Source organism: Poecilia reticulata, chromosome 17 (genome assembly GCF_904066995.2).
Source record: "Poecilia reticulata chromosome 17, P_reticulata-male-v2, whole genome shotgun sequence".
NCBI classification, from domain to species: Eukaryota; Metazoa; Chordata; class Actinopteri; order Cyprinodontiformes; family Poeciliidae; genus Poecilia; species Poecilia reticulata.
Window position 1 is genome coordinate 10,781,732 of NC_088846.1, and position 16,177 is coordinate 10,797,908.

At 38.0% G+C, this 16,177-nt stretch overlaps 1 protein-coding gene across 5 annotated transcripts in view; it reads left to right on the forward strand.

Annotated features, from left to right (window-relative positions):
• Nucleotides 1-16,177, forward strand: part of LOC103479288 (uncharacterized) — an 86,096-nt gene that overhangs the window by 28,240 nt on the left and 41,679 nt on the right. For 4 of the 5 annotated variants that reach the window (XM_081597923.1, XM_081597920.1, XM_081597922.1 and 1 more), the window contains exons 4-6: nucleotides 1,193-1,270; nucleotides 2,657-2,896; nucleotides 10,013-11,251. In XM_081597923.1, coding sequence (XP_081454049.1) covers nucleotides 1,193-1,270; nucleotides 2,657-2,896; nucleotides 10,013-11,251 — 1,557 coding nt within the window. The remainder of the gene's footprint in view (nucleotides 1-1,192; nucleotides 1,271-2,656; nucleotides 2,897-10,012; nucleotides 11,252-16,177) is intronic. The other variant, XM_081597921.1, reaches the window with a different exon arrangement.

A 16,177-nucleotide genomic window follows, 5' to 3' on the forward strand; every position in this document is an offset into this window, starting at 1 on the left:
GGGAATCGATTGGTCATGTGGTCATATTTGTTGGTCATGTGACACCGATAGTGATGCAGCGCAAGCTTGTGGGGAGTTTAGCTGAAGCAGAGGAGCAGCGGTGAAGTCAGAGGTGTGGACATTTCCTTTAAGGTGTAGAAATGGTAGTAAAAATTATACGAAATTGGTCAATATTAGCTATTCATTCAGCATTTGTGTTAACATTAGTCATGGCTGATAATTATGACAACAATTGTGCATGATTGTTAACAACTAATAATATGTTTACAGTATCTTCCCAAAGTATTCAGCTTTAAACATCTCACATAGTGCCATCATCCAAAAACATAAGGTAGCTGCAAATCTAAAAGACTTGAAAGTTCAAACAGCTGCGGAGCTGCAGAGACCCATTCAGGAAAATATTGTATTGGGACATTATTACTGAAAATTATACGTACAATACTTGCAAATAAGAATTATTTGCAAGTACTTCTTATTTGCATCTGTAACTGAAGTGAAAGATTGTACAAAAAAAGATCATTTCACTAGTAAATCAGTTTCTTTTGCACTTTATAATAATGTGCCATTTTGTTATTGTATAATACTTTACATTGCAATAAGGTATATCGAAGTTTGTGTTTGTTAAATGAGAAAATATGAAGCAGTTCAACAGGAATCCTTTTGCAGGGCACAATTTTGTATTCCCATACAGTTACTGTTCATGAAAATTATTACCCATACCTGCAAAATCCCATTTGTCACATTGAAACTTCCAACAGGCTGAGTGTAGCTTTTTAAAAGCACGACTAACAACGCTTCAAGTGCAGTTCAGCAAGAACGTATTGCCTGCTGTAAATATAAATCCATTTTCAGGCTGGTTCAAATATTTCCCATGTGGATTCTTCCAGGACTGAGGATTGTAAATGCAAAAGCAGAGCACAGTGTTGTTTCAATTTATTTATTTTTATACTGGAAGGATAAGGGAGAAGAAGGTTGGGAACTGGAAAGAATGAAGCATGTGTAGTGCTAATGTATAGGAATACAATCGTGTCTTCATTTGAAGTGACATTCGCTCCGTCCGTTTGTTGGTATGTGCCGTTAATCTGTTTCACTTCAAACTGTTGGTTATGATTCAGTCTTTCTGTTGCTTTTCTCTGTGGCTCCCTGTCCCTATTGTTCGTTTTCCCATTTTGCTCGTCTCTGTCTCCCTCAGGTCCAGTGATGGGTGGGATGACAGGACAATGGAGCCTGAACAAGACAAAGGACGGCAGCGTGCCTGATTCATTTCTAGGTCCACTTCACTTTTTTTAACTCCTGCTTAAAAAGACGACTCCAACTCCGCTCTAATTTTACATTTCCTTGCAAAAGTATTTGGATCCCTTGAACTGTTGGACGTTTTGTCATGTTCGAAACACAAACCTCACTTTGTGCCCAGATCAACAGAGTTGTTCTTTTTCTTTTTTTTCCAAGTAAAAGTCAGGAAACTGTGGGAAACCATTTGCGTTCAGCTTTCCAGAGACAATACAATGTAGAACCTAATTTTGCAGTAATTACAGCTGCATGTTTTTGAAGGTATGTTTCATGCGAGATCAGTCTGACAAAAATATTTTTGCTCTGTTAGATTGAATGGAAAGCATCTCAGATATATTTTTTTGCCTTAAAGTCAAGAAAGGCTAATTTTGCATTTCTATATCACTTTAAAATACAGATTTTGTGTTTGTAACATTCCAATATGTGGAAAAGTTTAAGGAATATGAATGCTTTTGCTACGCGCTGCATGTGATAATTTTATTGCACACATTACGAACCGATTTCGTTCGAGGTTTTAGGGCCTGGACAATAATTTTAGAGGTTTTTTAAGGTTTGAAAGATATTTTTGCCACAGGAACAACGTAGAGGGTAAAGGGCACAAGTTGCAAGCCGCTCCTTTGCAATTGTTCATCAATGTTTACACTTCACACCTGTCTGTTGCTTCAGTCTCTGACCTGCCCATACGTATGTGGGTCACTGCATTACAGGCTTTATCTTTGTCCTAGAAATCTGCTGCTCTACACACATTCGTCCTTACCTTCTCTTTTCTTTCTGCTTTCATAGCTTTCGTTTTCCCTCATGAAGCCTCAAACGGATGCTTAAACAAAATCAATCACCCCCTTTTGACATCTATCTTCACTGTAGTTTTAAATTAGATGTCCACTTTAGCAAACATTGTGACTACATTGTCAAACATCTGCAGTTGAGGCTACTTCACATTTTCATTCCAGGAAATGTACGGTATCCCTAGCAGAGCTAGTCTAATATAAATGCAAAGATTTACAATTTTTCTTTTTCAAAATAAATGTGCGACAATGAAAATAACATCATATTATAAAGGAGACAAAGTACAGAATTTGATATAATTCAGTAGTTTGTTGAGCTGATTCCTTTCAGCACTGACTTATTTTTGTCTTTTGTAAGAGTTTCACAGCCTGTCATTTTGTTTTAGATGGGTTCTGCAGCAATTTGTCACTACTGAGGCTGGTTCTACAAGCTACTGAATCATGGACTGTATTAGCTTTTTTTTGTCTTCATACTTCATACTTTTGTCTTCAAAATTGTTTGGATTGAAAGTGTGTATCCGCTCATCAAGACTGTCTTTGTTTGCCTGCTGACTGATGGTCTATGTCTGCTTCTCCATTAGGATTCTCTCAGTCTGGGATGGGTGGGACCATGGGATCCGGCCTGCCGCCATTCCAGACCACTATGACCTCCAGTCTGGGCCACACTGGGATTAGTCCAGCCATGGACACCCAGAAGAGCTCCGGCCTGTTTGGGGTGGAGAACAAAACCGCCACTAACATCAGCGGCAGCAACGCTTTCAAAACCAACGACCCGTTTTTGTCCAGTGGCCCAGGGATCCACTTGACGGATCCGTCTGCAGGTACCAGAATGCTGCATGTGCGACTGAATGGGGAATAAGGAATCGGAGGCATTTAGAAAGAGGACGGAGGCATGAAATGCAGGGCCTTACAAACATATTCACACCACTTTACTATTTAGTCGTTTTACAACCACAAACCTGAATGTTTTTATTTTGAGTTTGTGTGATTCTTTTGTCTCAAGAAGTTTGGTCCATTCTTTTATATATTTTTTTTATTTAACATAAGGCCTATTGGCTTTTTCGGTTCGGGTTTGCGGCCATGTCTTGTTAGGTTTGTTTTTGTTCCACACACTTTCCATTTTGAAGTTATGGATTAAAGAGAAATGCCCAAACATTGGGAGATTATCTTTTATTCTAACTCTGCTTTAAACGTCTTCACAACTCTAACCCTGGCCTGTTATTTTTTTTCTATATTTTTGCTTTCTTATATTTTCTAACAAACCTCTATCACCTCCACAGAACAGCTGGTTTTATTCTGAGACCAAATTACACTCAAGTGATCTCTGTTTACAGGTGACCTTTAAAATTTGCTGATGCATGCCACATTTTACAGATTCTTATTTGTAAAAACCTTTAAAACATAATTTTTCATTCCACCTTACAATTCTGCTCTATTCTGTGCTGGTCTGTCACATAGAATCCCAAATAAATGCATTGAAGTTTGTGGTTGTGTCGACATGAGAAGAAGTTCAAAAGGTATGAACACTTTAGCAGGGCATTATGTGTTAATTTTATTTTTTACAGGCTGGAAAATGACTCAGATTTAGGTTGTTAAAGAACTTAAGATCAAAGTTCATTTCTCACGCTCTGTAAATTTAAACGTGGAGCGGCCTGGGTCTGCGTTGCAGGGAAGGGACAGAAAAGTATCATCTTGATGACACTGGGCAGGTTTTCAGCAGCAGAGGGCAGCCTTTTCTTCTTGTTTTCATCGTCACCGGAGCTCCTTCTGCTCTGTTTTTCTAGTCTTTGTCTGGCTCACTGGTTTGCATCCTGTCTACTTGTCCAGTGACAGTAAGCAAGTTTTTTTACGTCTTTTTTTTTTTTTTTTTTTTTTTTGCTGCACAGCGAAGAGAAAGCAAATCTTCCTAATAGGGCTGGAAGGGGCCTTTAATTATACATTTTTAATGTGTAACATAATTAGTTGCTTGTTGATGGAACTTACAGCAGCGCGTCCGCTAATTTTGTTGTTGCCAAGCAACAAAAACATATACCCAGGGGAGCGTACATCATGAAAGCTGCAATTTTTAGAACGGGGGAGAGAGAGACAGCCGTGCAATGCCACCAATACTGATTTCATCATCTAGGCCTGATTTTGAATTCCAGTCAGACTCGCCTGAATGCGTGTTTCACATTCAAATGAGCAGTTTTTTTTTTTTTTTTTAGCTTAGCATCCATGATTTTTGGATCACTTATTGTCGATGGATTAGTGAGACTCATAGATGCGTAAAAGAAATGTTAAAATGTTTCTCCTAGAAACCAAAAGGGAACAAGCAGGTGTTTGCCCAGCGGTTTTGTCACTGCAGCGGCATTGCTGGAGGTGGCTGCTTTAATGATCTTTTAATAAATGAGACAGGCAGCTCTGTTTGTTTGAGTCTAAAAATACCTTCCTATCCCCCATTAATTTTTCAGGGAGAGATTGAAGTGATATAACAACATGCTGCTATTTTAAAACTCTGAGCTGGGCTGACTCTGCCCTCATGCAGAATACCTGCAGTCATTCTGTGGAGTCAAATCTGCCGACGCTCCTAGCAAAGACATGAAAAGCGTTAAAATAAAGTATTGTTTTGTTGATGTACTGTTATATTACTAAAAAAAAAAAAACTCAGCCTTTAATTTTAAACTTCCCTCACATGTAGAGAAAAAAAAACTACTAAAAAAACAACAAATAGTGTGTTTTTTATTAATTAATTAATTTATTATTATTATTTTTTTAATCAAAATTTCTTGTAGCACAATTGTTGGTATCCCCATTAGACTGTTTGTTGCCAGTTAAAGAAGTCCAATTGTGTGTGTGTGTGTGTGGGGGGGGGGGTAAAAATAAGTTCTACTTTTGATTATTGATCTGACTATACGGCAAAGTTTATGTGAGTATTTTTTTTTTATTCCAGCTTTTTAATGTCTTCTTAACATCAACACACACCTAATTGACTTGAGTGGATTGCTCTAACATTTCCCATATTTGGCAGAGTTGCATTTGTTTAGCATCTCATTAATACCCCAGGAAAAACAGAAACCATAGACTGAAAATTGAAATTTTCTAGACATTTTTGATTAATTTGAAGTATAAATATTAATTATGTATCAGTTTACTAAAACAGGGCCTAAAAGGGTCCCAACAATTGTTCTGTTTTCTGTTTTTTTCATCATTAATAAAGATGCAAATAAATTTGTTAAATTCTGTCAAAAACAATACATCTTGAAATTAGGAATACTAAATTAATTTTTTTTTACCTGAAAATTTAATGTAGGTTATTACATTGTGGATTTTTTTGGAAGTTATGATCATATTATATTAAAAACAGGGTGAGGATTAGTTTTTTTATCTTTACAGGTCTGGAAGTACTATCAGAAAGCTTCATCATAAAGCTTTTTGCTTGTAATTAATAACTGATAATCTATCCATCTCATACTGCAGACTTTTTTTTGCCTTTTAATGTAATATGGCTGTTTTTTGGAGTAAAAGTTTAATGTTAGGGTCTTAACTTTTGCAGGACTCTGAAAATAAACGTACCCAACATGTAGCTGGTCGTCTCATCATGCTCTGCTCTTTGTGGTATTTCAGCTACTGGCAGATTTACCTAGTGTGTTCCTGCGGCGCTGCTCTGCATTCACCCTCAGCATAAACCCTCTTTTACACAAATTTCAAGCTTATCTTTTGGTTTTCTGAAGCAACAAGTGCTCAAACAGTAATGTAATTTCTGGCAATTCGCCAGAGTTCAAACTAGGAGGAGCATCCATTAAAAACCACATCACATTAACTATAGATGACGATATCCCAGCTGTCTGTTTATAGCAGATTGGAGCTTCACGTCACAGGGAGAAAATAGCAACTTCATTTAATTTGCAATGTAGGAAAGGGAGGCAGATTTAAAGGGGAAATGTTCTGTTCTCTAGTTTCACTAATATGTAGTGATGTAAGACCCTCGAAAGAGCATGCAGAACGATAACACTGATCTAGAAACGTATTGTGGAAAAACAGCACATTTTATATCATATTAAAAGTACATTTTATATCTTATTTTTGTTATTGGTCCAATCATATTTTTCAATTTTTTGCAAACCAGACCTTTGAAGTGCTTGTTATTACAAAATAAGAAATGTAATTTGAAAAAAAAAAAATGCAGATAGATACAATGCCTTGTAAAAAACGATAATCACACTATTTGAAATGTTTCAATTTTTTGACTTTGAAATCAGAAAAGTGTATTTTGATGAGTTTCTATGTGAATAAAATAGTTTATATATATCGTATATATATATTTTTTTTACAATTGAAGGTGTGGTAAGCATTTGTAAGCAGCCCTTGTTACTTTGATACCCCTAAATAAAATTCAGTACAGTAGGCTTCACAAGTCACCTAACTACAGAGTCCACTGGTGCGTAATTTATTAAGTATAAAACAAACCTCTGAGAATCTAAGAGGTTTATTGGAGAACATTCATGAGTAAACAGCAACATGAAGTCCAAAAAACACTACAGACACTTCAAGCATAGAGATGTAGAGAAATTTAGACAAAGGATTTGATTACAAAACAATAATCTTATTCCTAAGAAAACTGTTTAATCCATCATTCAAAAATGTACCTGCACACCTGCCAAAACATGGCTGTCCACCTAAGCTGACCAATGAGAGAGTAGTAATCAGAGAAGCAGCCAAGAGGTCCATGGTAACACTTCACAGTAATGAGAAGCTATATGCAGGGAACAAATATTTCTAAAAAGATGTTCTCTTGTCAGATGGGACTAAAAATGTAACTTTGTGGCTTACATGCAAAAGACTACTTTCTAGAGGTTGACCTTTCATCAGGACAATGACCCTACGCAGACAGCCAGAGCCATCTCTTCTGTCTCTTAATCCATGTTTCCTTTTCTGTTTCCTTCACAATTAGTTTATGTTGGACTGTCGAATGAAATCCCAGTAAAATACATTGAAGTTTCCGGCTGTATGCTGAAGAAACGCACACAAAAACCCCCAAAAACTAATATGAATATTTTTGCAAGGCACTGATTCAAAAGATAGAACAGACAAAAAAAAGTTATGTATACTTTGCTTTGTCAAAGCCTGTACATGTCCTCATTTTGTGGTTCTTTATACCCTTCCTTTTGTTTGAGATGTCATTTCAGTGAGTCCGCGTGTACGTTGGCTGTTGTTATTCTTCAGACATGCATGCATTTGATTCGATCATGCATGCTGCATCCTGTTTGCTATGAGCTTGATTTATTTGTCTTGTTTTGCTCGTTCACGGTCCCGTTGCTCCCAGAGTGCCTGCTTTGTTTCGTTATCTGTGCCTGCTTGATTCACAGGAGCCGCTCGGTCCCTCGGATTGCAACAATGTTGTCTGAAAGAAAAGGATGAGTCACATCCAGAGTTTAGCTTAGCCAGATTTCATTATTCAGATGATTAAGGTTACTCGATACAACATGATCTCTTTATTAAACATCTCAAAGTCATGGTTTAAAAGAAAATTGATTGTTGCCCTGTACAGGTATTTGAGCTTGTGTTGGTCCAAAATTCACAGAGGAAAACGAGGAACAACATCAACGGTGATTTTAGACAGGAGGTTGTTGCTGCCTGTCAGTCTGTGAAAAATTATTAGGCCATTTCTAAGCGATTTTAAGTCCTTTGAGAAAGATTATTTACAAGTTAAAGACATTTAAGAACGCACTTAAGTTTCCCATGTATTGATGATGTTCAACAAATTCACTCCTAGGCTTCTACAAAAGAAGAGATGCTTGGTTATGATGCACAGTTCCATAATCAGAAAACAAAAAAGCAATCAATTAGAGAAGTCATAGCAACTGTCCAGCCAGGTGGTGAAGGGTTAATGATATGGGCCAGTTACATAGAAACAGGACCAGGAAGTGTTTCTGGTTAACCACAACCTACTCTGCTAATTAGACTTTTGAATCAGATCTGAATTCATCAGTTTCAGGTTGAATATTGAGTGAATGTTAAGTGAGCAGAAGCAACGTTGTGCAGAAAGGTCTGCTAGACTTGCTCTGTAATGACGTGAGAGACTGTTTAGGTCATGTAGAAAACAACTACTGCTGTTACAAGTGGCTTTACAAGCTGTTGATTCATGAGCTACTGAGTTCCCTTTTAACTACATATTGATCACCTATGCATTTATTTAATATTTCCTAGGAGGGAAGAAAAAAATAGCTGTTGAGATCAAAAATAAATTGGATGTGTTTAAATGAGACATCACCCACAACATCATCATAAATCCTTTTTTCCAAAAAGCAGTCAGACTATAGAGAGCATCATTTGCTTAGAGCTTTGTAGATGGATTTCGTTAGTTAGTGAAATGAGTCCAATTCTAAGCACTGATGATTTGTGTTTAAAAAATTACAGAAATTTGTTTCATATATAACATCTTCAACTACAACATTCTCAGACACAGATAGAGGCAGTTTGTCAGAGTTTGCAAAACTTTTTTTTTAGATTGTAGGCTGCTGGTTGGCCTTATCCAGGCACTTTAATTGTAGATATAAGTACCCACATTGATTAGTTTTCCTAAAACTTGTTAAAGTGAGCTTCACTCACTTCACTTTTGTTTAGCTTTAGATCCAAACCTCACAGGAAATAAACATGTCTTTCGTATAAATGCTCACTTAACTACATCCATGCACAAAAAGTAGAGCCATAAAGCCAATCTTATTTTAACATTAATTCAGCATTAACCCCGTTTGTCTTAGCATGCATCTATGGTGAATTGATCTCAAGTGGACACCTCTAATTGTGTTTGATGGTGATCTTGGTCGCAGACTTTTGTAGAGTAAACAGATCCTGGACTAGGCTGATCTTTACTTATTGCCTATGATGTTCACATTCTTACCTTGTTTTATTATTTTTGCTGGAAGAAAGAAGCAGTATAGCTAAGACTGATCATAATGAAATATTTAGAATATTGATAACATAATTTAATAGCTTTGAAAGTTAGGTGGGAAATTTTGGTTTTGTGTTGGTGCAAGATGTGGATGTCCACTGCATCAAATTCAAAGTACTAAAGTTACGCTCTCAGTAGGTTGTACTTATTGCTGTGGGTGTTTTAGATATTTGCTCAAAGAAGAAAATGAAATGAAATTAACAATAAATTTGCATTTCACTGACAGATGTGATACATGTCAATATCTAAGCAGCTTCCAGATTTGTAGCATAAACATTTGGGAAAATATTTGTATTTCCAGATTGCATTCCTCATGTCTTTATGTAAAAGTTATTTCCATCCATCCATCCATCCATCCATCCATCCATCCATCCATCCATCCATCCATCCATCCATCCATCCATCCATCCATCCATCCATCCATCCATCCATCCATCCATCCATCCATCCATCCATCCATCCATCCATCCATCCATCCATCCATCCATCCATCCATCCATCCATCCATCCATCCATCCATCCATCCATCTTTCTCTTGAACATTTTTTGTTTTTCCCATATTTAAAGCCACTGTAGAAATATTTGACATATGTCATAGTAAAAAATTGAATTAAAATTTTAAGCAAAATATTAGAAACTGGAAATTAGTGTTGGGAAAAGTGGGATTGTGTCATAAAAAAAAATCTCTGGCAACTTTGTAACGTGAGACTTTTTGCTACCCATTGCCTGTGTGGGATCTAGTATTCATAGGTATTACATTGGTTCTCAAGCTAATGTTCAAGTTCTGTAAGAAAACAAATTGACAAATACAAACTGATGTGTTTGAGGCTGTCTGCTTGCAGGCAAATCACCTAGGATGCTTTAACTTGAGTTAACATATTAGCCTTAGTATAATTAAAAATCAGTTCATTTAAGGTAGCCACAATCTGATGGCTGTTTAGCCTATATTTCTCTGACACAGTATATGATTGGTTCCTCCTCTTATAAAACCCTCCCCCCTCGGCAGCTCCCGTCCTCTCTCCCAGTGGCTCAATGGACGACAGCAGTCCCACATCCTCCAACTCTGAGCCCCCCAGCCCAGAGAGAGTGGGGCCAGGGGGAGAGACTGGCAAGCAGCGGCGGCGGAAGAAGAAGAGGAAGGGCAGCGATGAGGTCTACGACTTCTTGGATGAGCAGGAGAATAACGCTGGCCAATCAGACAAGCACAGGATGCAGGAAGAAGAGGACGACAGAGATGAGGAGGAGAACTGGGAGCGGGAAATCAGAGAGAGTGGAGGAGGGGGTAGGGTAAAAGGCAGAAAGACCAAGAGTCGGGCAAGACTTCCAGAGGAGTGGGGCGCACCCCAGCAACCTGTCTCCCCCACGCCGGCGACCGTTGCCCCGAGGTTTCCCCTTGACACAGCCCTTGAACAAATACCTACAAGTTTCACTAACTCCTCCCATGTTAGCCTTGTGAAAGATGCATCTCCACGTGCCTATGAACCCATGTGTGTAGTAGATTACCCTCTGTCTAATAAAGATGGGCCAAAGCCAAACAAAGACAAAGTTTCAATCAGTAAGCCTGAGGCTAACAGTAGTTTTACCACTAATACTGCGACTAAAAATGGGGATATTAGTGAAAGTCTAGCGCTACTGACAGGGGACAATCTGAGCCCAGTCTCCCAGACCTTCTCTTTCCTCGATTCAGTCCTCCAGACTCCTCCAGGCTCTACCCCTGACTCTCAGACCACTACCCCCCTCACCAACACCCCCTCCGTTGCCACTGCGTCTCTAACTAGGTCCATTCCTATGGAAACCGCCATGCCTGCTTCGCAATCTCCCTCTGCTTTCAACCCTTCAAAAAGCACTGCAGACCCTGCTTTGACTCCTTCCACCAACCCACCACCCCCAGCTCCCGCAACGGTTGCATCAACCCTCAATGTCAATGCTGAGCCTTTTATCCCCTCAGGCACACTCCTGTCCTCCACTGCTGCTTCTGCTGTTAGCACAGCGACAGCAGCGTTACCTGGTATTCCTGCTCCCATGACCACCACCACCACCTTTGGCAGCCTGCTTTGTTACTCCTCCGCTCCCTTTAAAAACGAAGCCACCCACTCCTCATCATCAGACACTCCCCAAAAAGGTGTAGGCATGCCCCTTAGTTCACCCAATCTTTCTTCCTCCATCACCCGAGCAGCCCCTCCCTCCTTCCTTGCACACTCAGAGCACCAGGAGTCCTCGTCGACACAGCTCCCCCTTCTGGAAGGTTGGTGAACTACAGGAAAGATAAGAATGACCTTTGGGACTGATTTTAACAGAAGTGTTTATGATTATGCTAGGATAGTCGAAAACAGTACTGTTTGTCTTTTCGTATGCATGGCTCTGTTTGTGGATTGAGCACCAGGCCTGTTTGGTGGTTGATCCTTTCCTCTTTGGATGTGTAATAGCCAGGGCCCGACAAATTGATGATCTTGTATTAGTTTTCAATATATTCTTATTATTTAGAAAGTGAAAATCGGACAGATATTGGAGTCCTGACATTACTTCTCCATACTGCTGGCATGCGTATGGGACAAATGTGTATGTAACGATATTTTTAGTAGTCGGGCCCTCAATAACCAACCCATAAGGGCGTAAACTGTCTTATTTGATGTTCCTCAGCCTGCTTCTGTGTATAAGTTAACATGATCATAACAAGTGTATAACCTGACCTGCTGCTTCAGATAGCTTCTCTGCTTGTTTATGTGTCCACTGTTTCATCTGAATATCATCTGCCTGTCTAACCCCTCTGCCATTTCCTTTTTGTCCGTAGACGCAAATACCTAACCTAAGTTCATGCATGGCAAAATCAATTTGCTGTTGCCGTTTTTTTTTTTTTAGTGTTCTGAACACGTAGATCTTAACTTACTGTTTAGTGACAAATTGGTGCTGTGATAGAGCATTAATATGCCTTTATTGCCTTGCAAAAGTATTCATACTCCATGAACCTTTCCACATTATGTCAGACTACGACAACAAAATTCAGTGCATTTTATTGGGACCATGGTTCTCAACATTTTTTTTCTAAAGAACGAGAATTAAATGCACGCACTTTTCTCTCGCATCCAAGCTGTGTGGTGCTTTTTCATGGTCTGTCAAATCCCAATAAAATGGGTATGAATAACTTTGCATGGCTCCATATAACTTTACTTATTAACATAAACAGAGTATAATTTGGGAAAGTAGAACTTGCACAGTGTTTTACTAGTTTTTAGGCAGTTTTACTACAGACATATCTCTTTTTTACGTTATTTTACAACCGATGATGAAGAAAGAGGGTCACAGTAATATTCACCTGTATGTAGAAGACTAGTACGTTGTTTTTTTTTACTTTGATATGTGACCAGTTAGCTCAGCTTTTGTTAAAGTGTTAAACATTTTCTTTATTTGCATTCAGTGTATAGATTACATAAAAATTAAGACTGTATATGATTTTATCAGAATCATCAAACAATTTCACTTAAGGTTTTCTGCTCTTGTTGCTGCAATAGAATGGTGCAGCTCTCACAAATCTACCATCCACAAGCAAAAGAAAAACCCTAAGATGATTATATTCTTGTGCTTCCGTTGTGTAGTTTGCACCTGAGGCTTCAAACTGAATCCAAGTATTGTACAGGAAAAAATGATTATTGAATGCAGTTTTCTTACTTTTGTAAAAAGTTCAATCTAACCACAGTTCATCTAGTTAAATGCAAATTTAATCTTGATTCTCATCTTCTTCACTGGCATGTTATCAGGCGTATTTAAGGTTAAATAATTACAAATCTCTTAAAGCTGCAGCATGTAACTTTTATTAAAAAAATGTTTATACTGTGTTTTATGTAGTAGAATATGAGATGGATAATCAGGAAAAAATCCAGTTCCTCTGCCTCCTCCTCCTATCTTCTGCAGAAATACACCAATCGGTCAGAAACAAGCAATCAGAGTCAGGAGAGGGGTCAATCACCCTTGTTTATGCGCTGCTCACAACCTCCCTGCTCTCTAGCTTCACTACATCTCTTCCGTCAACAGAACCAGCCATGAAAGGTCAGGCTAGTTAGCATGGCTATTGATAACTGTGGACAGGCAGTTTTTCTGTATTGGCAAGTTGTTTCTCTGCCATTAGCACATAGAGCATAATGTACAGCAGCTTGATTGACAGCATTAAGACCATCCTCTTGGCTGGGATTGGTTGTTTTTCACCAGGAGGGTTGTATTTCTGCAGATGGCAATAGGAGCACCGGGAAAAGGTGGAGGGGCTTGATTTATTTCATGCTATACTGTCACGTTATAGTGACAGTTAACAAATATGTTAAAAACATTTTGTTTTATTAAAATTACATACTGTGCTTTAACTTGTAGTAAAACTTCAACTTCAAGACTTTATTACGTACTCCTACAGAAGACATATGTTGTGGTAGAAGCCTAATACTAGTTTATTCTTAAACATGTCAGTGTTTTGTTTAATAAAGTCAGGTTCATTCTGGGAGGACTAAAAATGTTTATTTTTTCTTTCTGTCTGCCCTCCCCACTCCCTTATGTTTTTTTGTTTTTTTTTCTTTGTGACGCTGCCAACTGCTTGCTCTCCATCTACAGGTAAGACGAGACTGTCTTCAAATTTGAATATTGAAATTGAGCAGAGTACCGTAAAGTTTGAAAGCACTGCAAAGCATTTGAACAACATGATATGACTGAAAAATGCCTGAACTGATTAAAAACCGGCGATTCATATTTAACGATGGGTCACAGTGAGTTTCTAAGGTTGCTTTGTTGTAACATGTAAGGCATATTTTGTAAATCAGTGTTCTCTTAAGAAATTTGGCCTTTTCCTAGATATGTCAAAATCTTGTTAAAATCTTGTGAAAACTGTAAAGACACAAAGTGAGCTGCGCTGCCATGCTTTGCCAATATCTTATATGGTGATTGTAAAAAGAAAGTGCACCCTCCTTGATTCTTAAATATGGAAAACATGGTCTTTACCGTGTTGTGAAATGATTTAAATTGAACCTCAGGCATACAAAAACACACAAACTCTACTTTCTTTTTACCAGGAAGGATGAATGGATGAAATCAGATATGATGTGATGTGAAAATGATTTTAAAGTTGCTACATTGTGAGGTGTGGCTAAAAGGATGTTTGCTGCCGTTTATGAAAGCAATTCTTGCCGTAAGTTTTCAGAAAACTGTGATGTACTCTTTTATTCACAGCTTTGGGTTTGTGCGTACTTGTGTTTGTGAAACGGCTCACTGTTCCACTGAAAGATTCGGTTTACGCCGATTTTTTTTTACCAGAGTACATCAAAAGCTGTACTCAGTAATTTGGCTATTATCCTACAGTGCAATGGTTAATGTTTTTTGAAAAATGGGGTACTTAAAAATGTAATAGTGAAATGCAGTGTTTTTGACTTAATGGTTTTGCAAAACCTGAATATCAAAATTATTTTCTTGTTTTTACCAAGACTACTTTCTCATGCATGGTCAGTTTTACGTTGCTGAATATTTCAAACACAGAACTCCTTGTAATGTATGTGATCCCATTGTTTATTATACTCATTGACATTTATATTTATTACACAGATGATTTAGTGTCATGTGTGGAGAAGTTAGATTCCCTTTAATGCTTTTTATAACAATATGAGACATCATCTAAATGCTTTAAGCTGTCTGGTGTGATTGTTGGAGGACTGAAATGCTGTTTATCTGGAAAATGGAGGAGGATATCAGTTCAGTTTTAACAGTTGAGGTTTGTAGTCTTGCATGTGATTTAAATGAGTTTTGACTGAAGACATCAAGTTTTTTTTTCTCACCCAAAACAATCAAACTAGGAGTCAAGATGTAACTAGGGTGATCTGTGTTTTACTTACTGACCATCTCATCTGAAAATCAGTGAAACAAGTTGTTTGAATATTCTATTTTTATGCTCCCTCTCCATCAGTTGACTCTATTTATACACCTTTATCCCTTCCTTTTCTCTCAACTACATAATTGATGAGTACAACCGTTTTACTCCTGAGATGAAAAAGGGACTCCCAAGTCTTTTTCTCATGCAAAAGTGTGCGTGCTGCTTTGCAGGAGAAGACACAATGGTCGTCTCTGCTCAGTCGTCTCTATTCTGCTGTATGTTGTCCTTGCATGTGTGTTTGTGAGGAGGGGCAACCTTGTTTCTCTGTGTATTGTTTTGCCCTTGCAAGCCGGTCAGAGAGATTGAGATTAAGTGAAATCCATAAGATGAAACTCCACAGGGGACCAATGTGCGCTGTGGTTGGCTGTGTAAAGTAGCAAACAGATCCTTACTGTGCGGTGATTGTACGCTGTAAAGAGGTTGCTGTTAGCGCTCAGCCCTGCTCGTTGGCTCTATCTGGTGTTGGCCGGTGGAACTGCAGCTGTGGCTGTTCGCTGATGAAGATAAACGGCTTGAGATTCTCAACAAATTGACCCACAAGAAATATTCCAGATGTTTTGCCCTTGAATAGCTGACAGATACAAATGCTACATCAGGAAACTGAGGTTTTTGTTCAGAAAAACAACTTTGGAACTTTGGTTTCACTCCAGATTGTGCTTTTGATTTCAAAAGTTACCGTGAATTAAAAAAAAAAAAAGAAATCCCCTCCTATTGTGTGATGAGGTGCTGATTTTCTAAAGTTATTGTTTTAGATTTAATAAAGAATTTGGAATTGATTGTCTGGAAAAATGTCAAGCACGGTACTTCAGCAGAAATGCCATCATCAGAAAAGTATTCTCTCAGCAGAATGTCCTAGAAAATGTGGAAAAAATTGGACTCAGGCAATTTCTAATTAAGACCTTATTTTAATCAATTATAATATTTTGCTGAACTGAGCACCTTCCATGACAGACTGCTGCATCCTAGGTGTCCTTCCTCCCAGCAGCTGCTAGTTTTATATTTTTAACTTTCATTTATACAGGATAAATTTCTAGAAAACAAACTTGCATTTTCAAGAAAGACCTGTTACAACATTCTTCATAACCATCATTGCTACCAACAAAACCCTTAAAGTTTACATACCTGCTATTATTAGCAGTTTTTCTCATTTCAAATAACATTCCTGCTGCTACTTGCACATATTGTTTGCAGTTTTTTCACTTATAAATAGTCCGTTGGGTTTTACACAAAAACACATTTGTACATTTTTTTCTTTAAATTACTCAGTTGCAC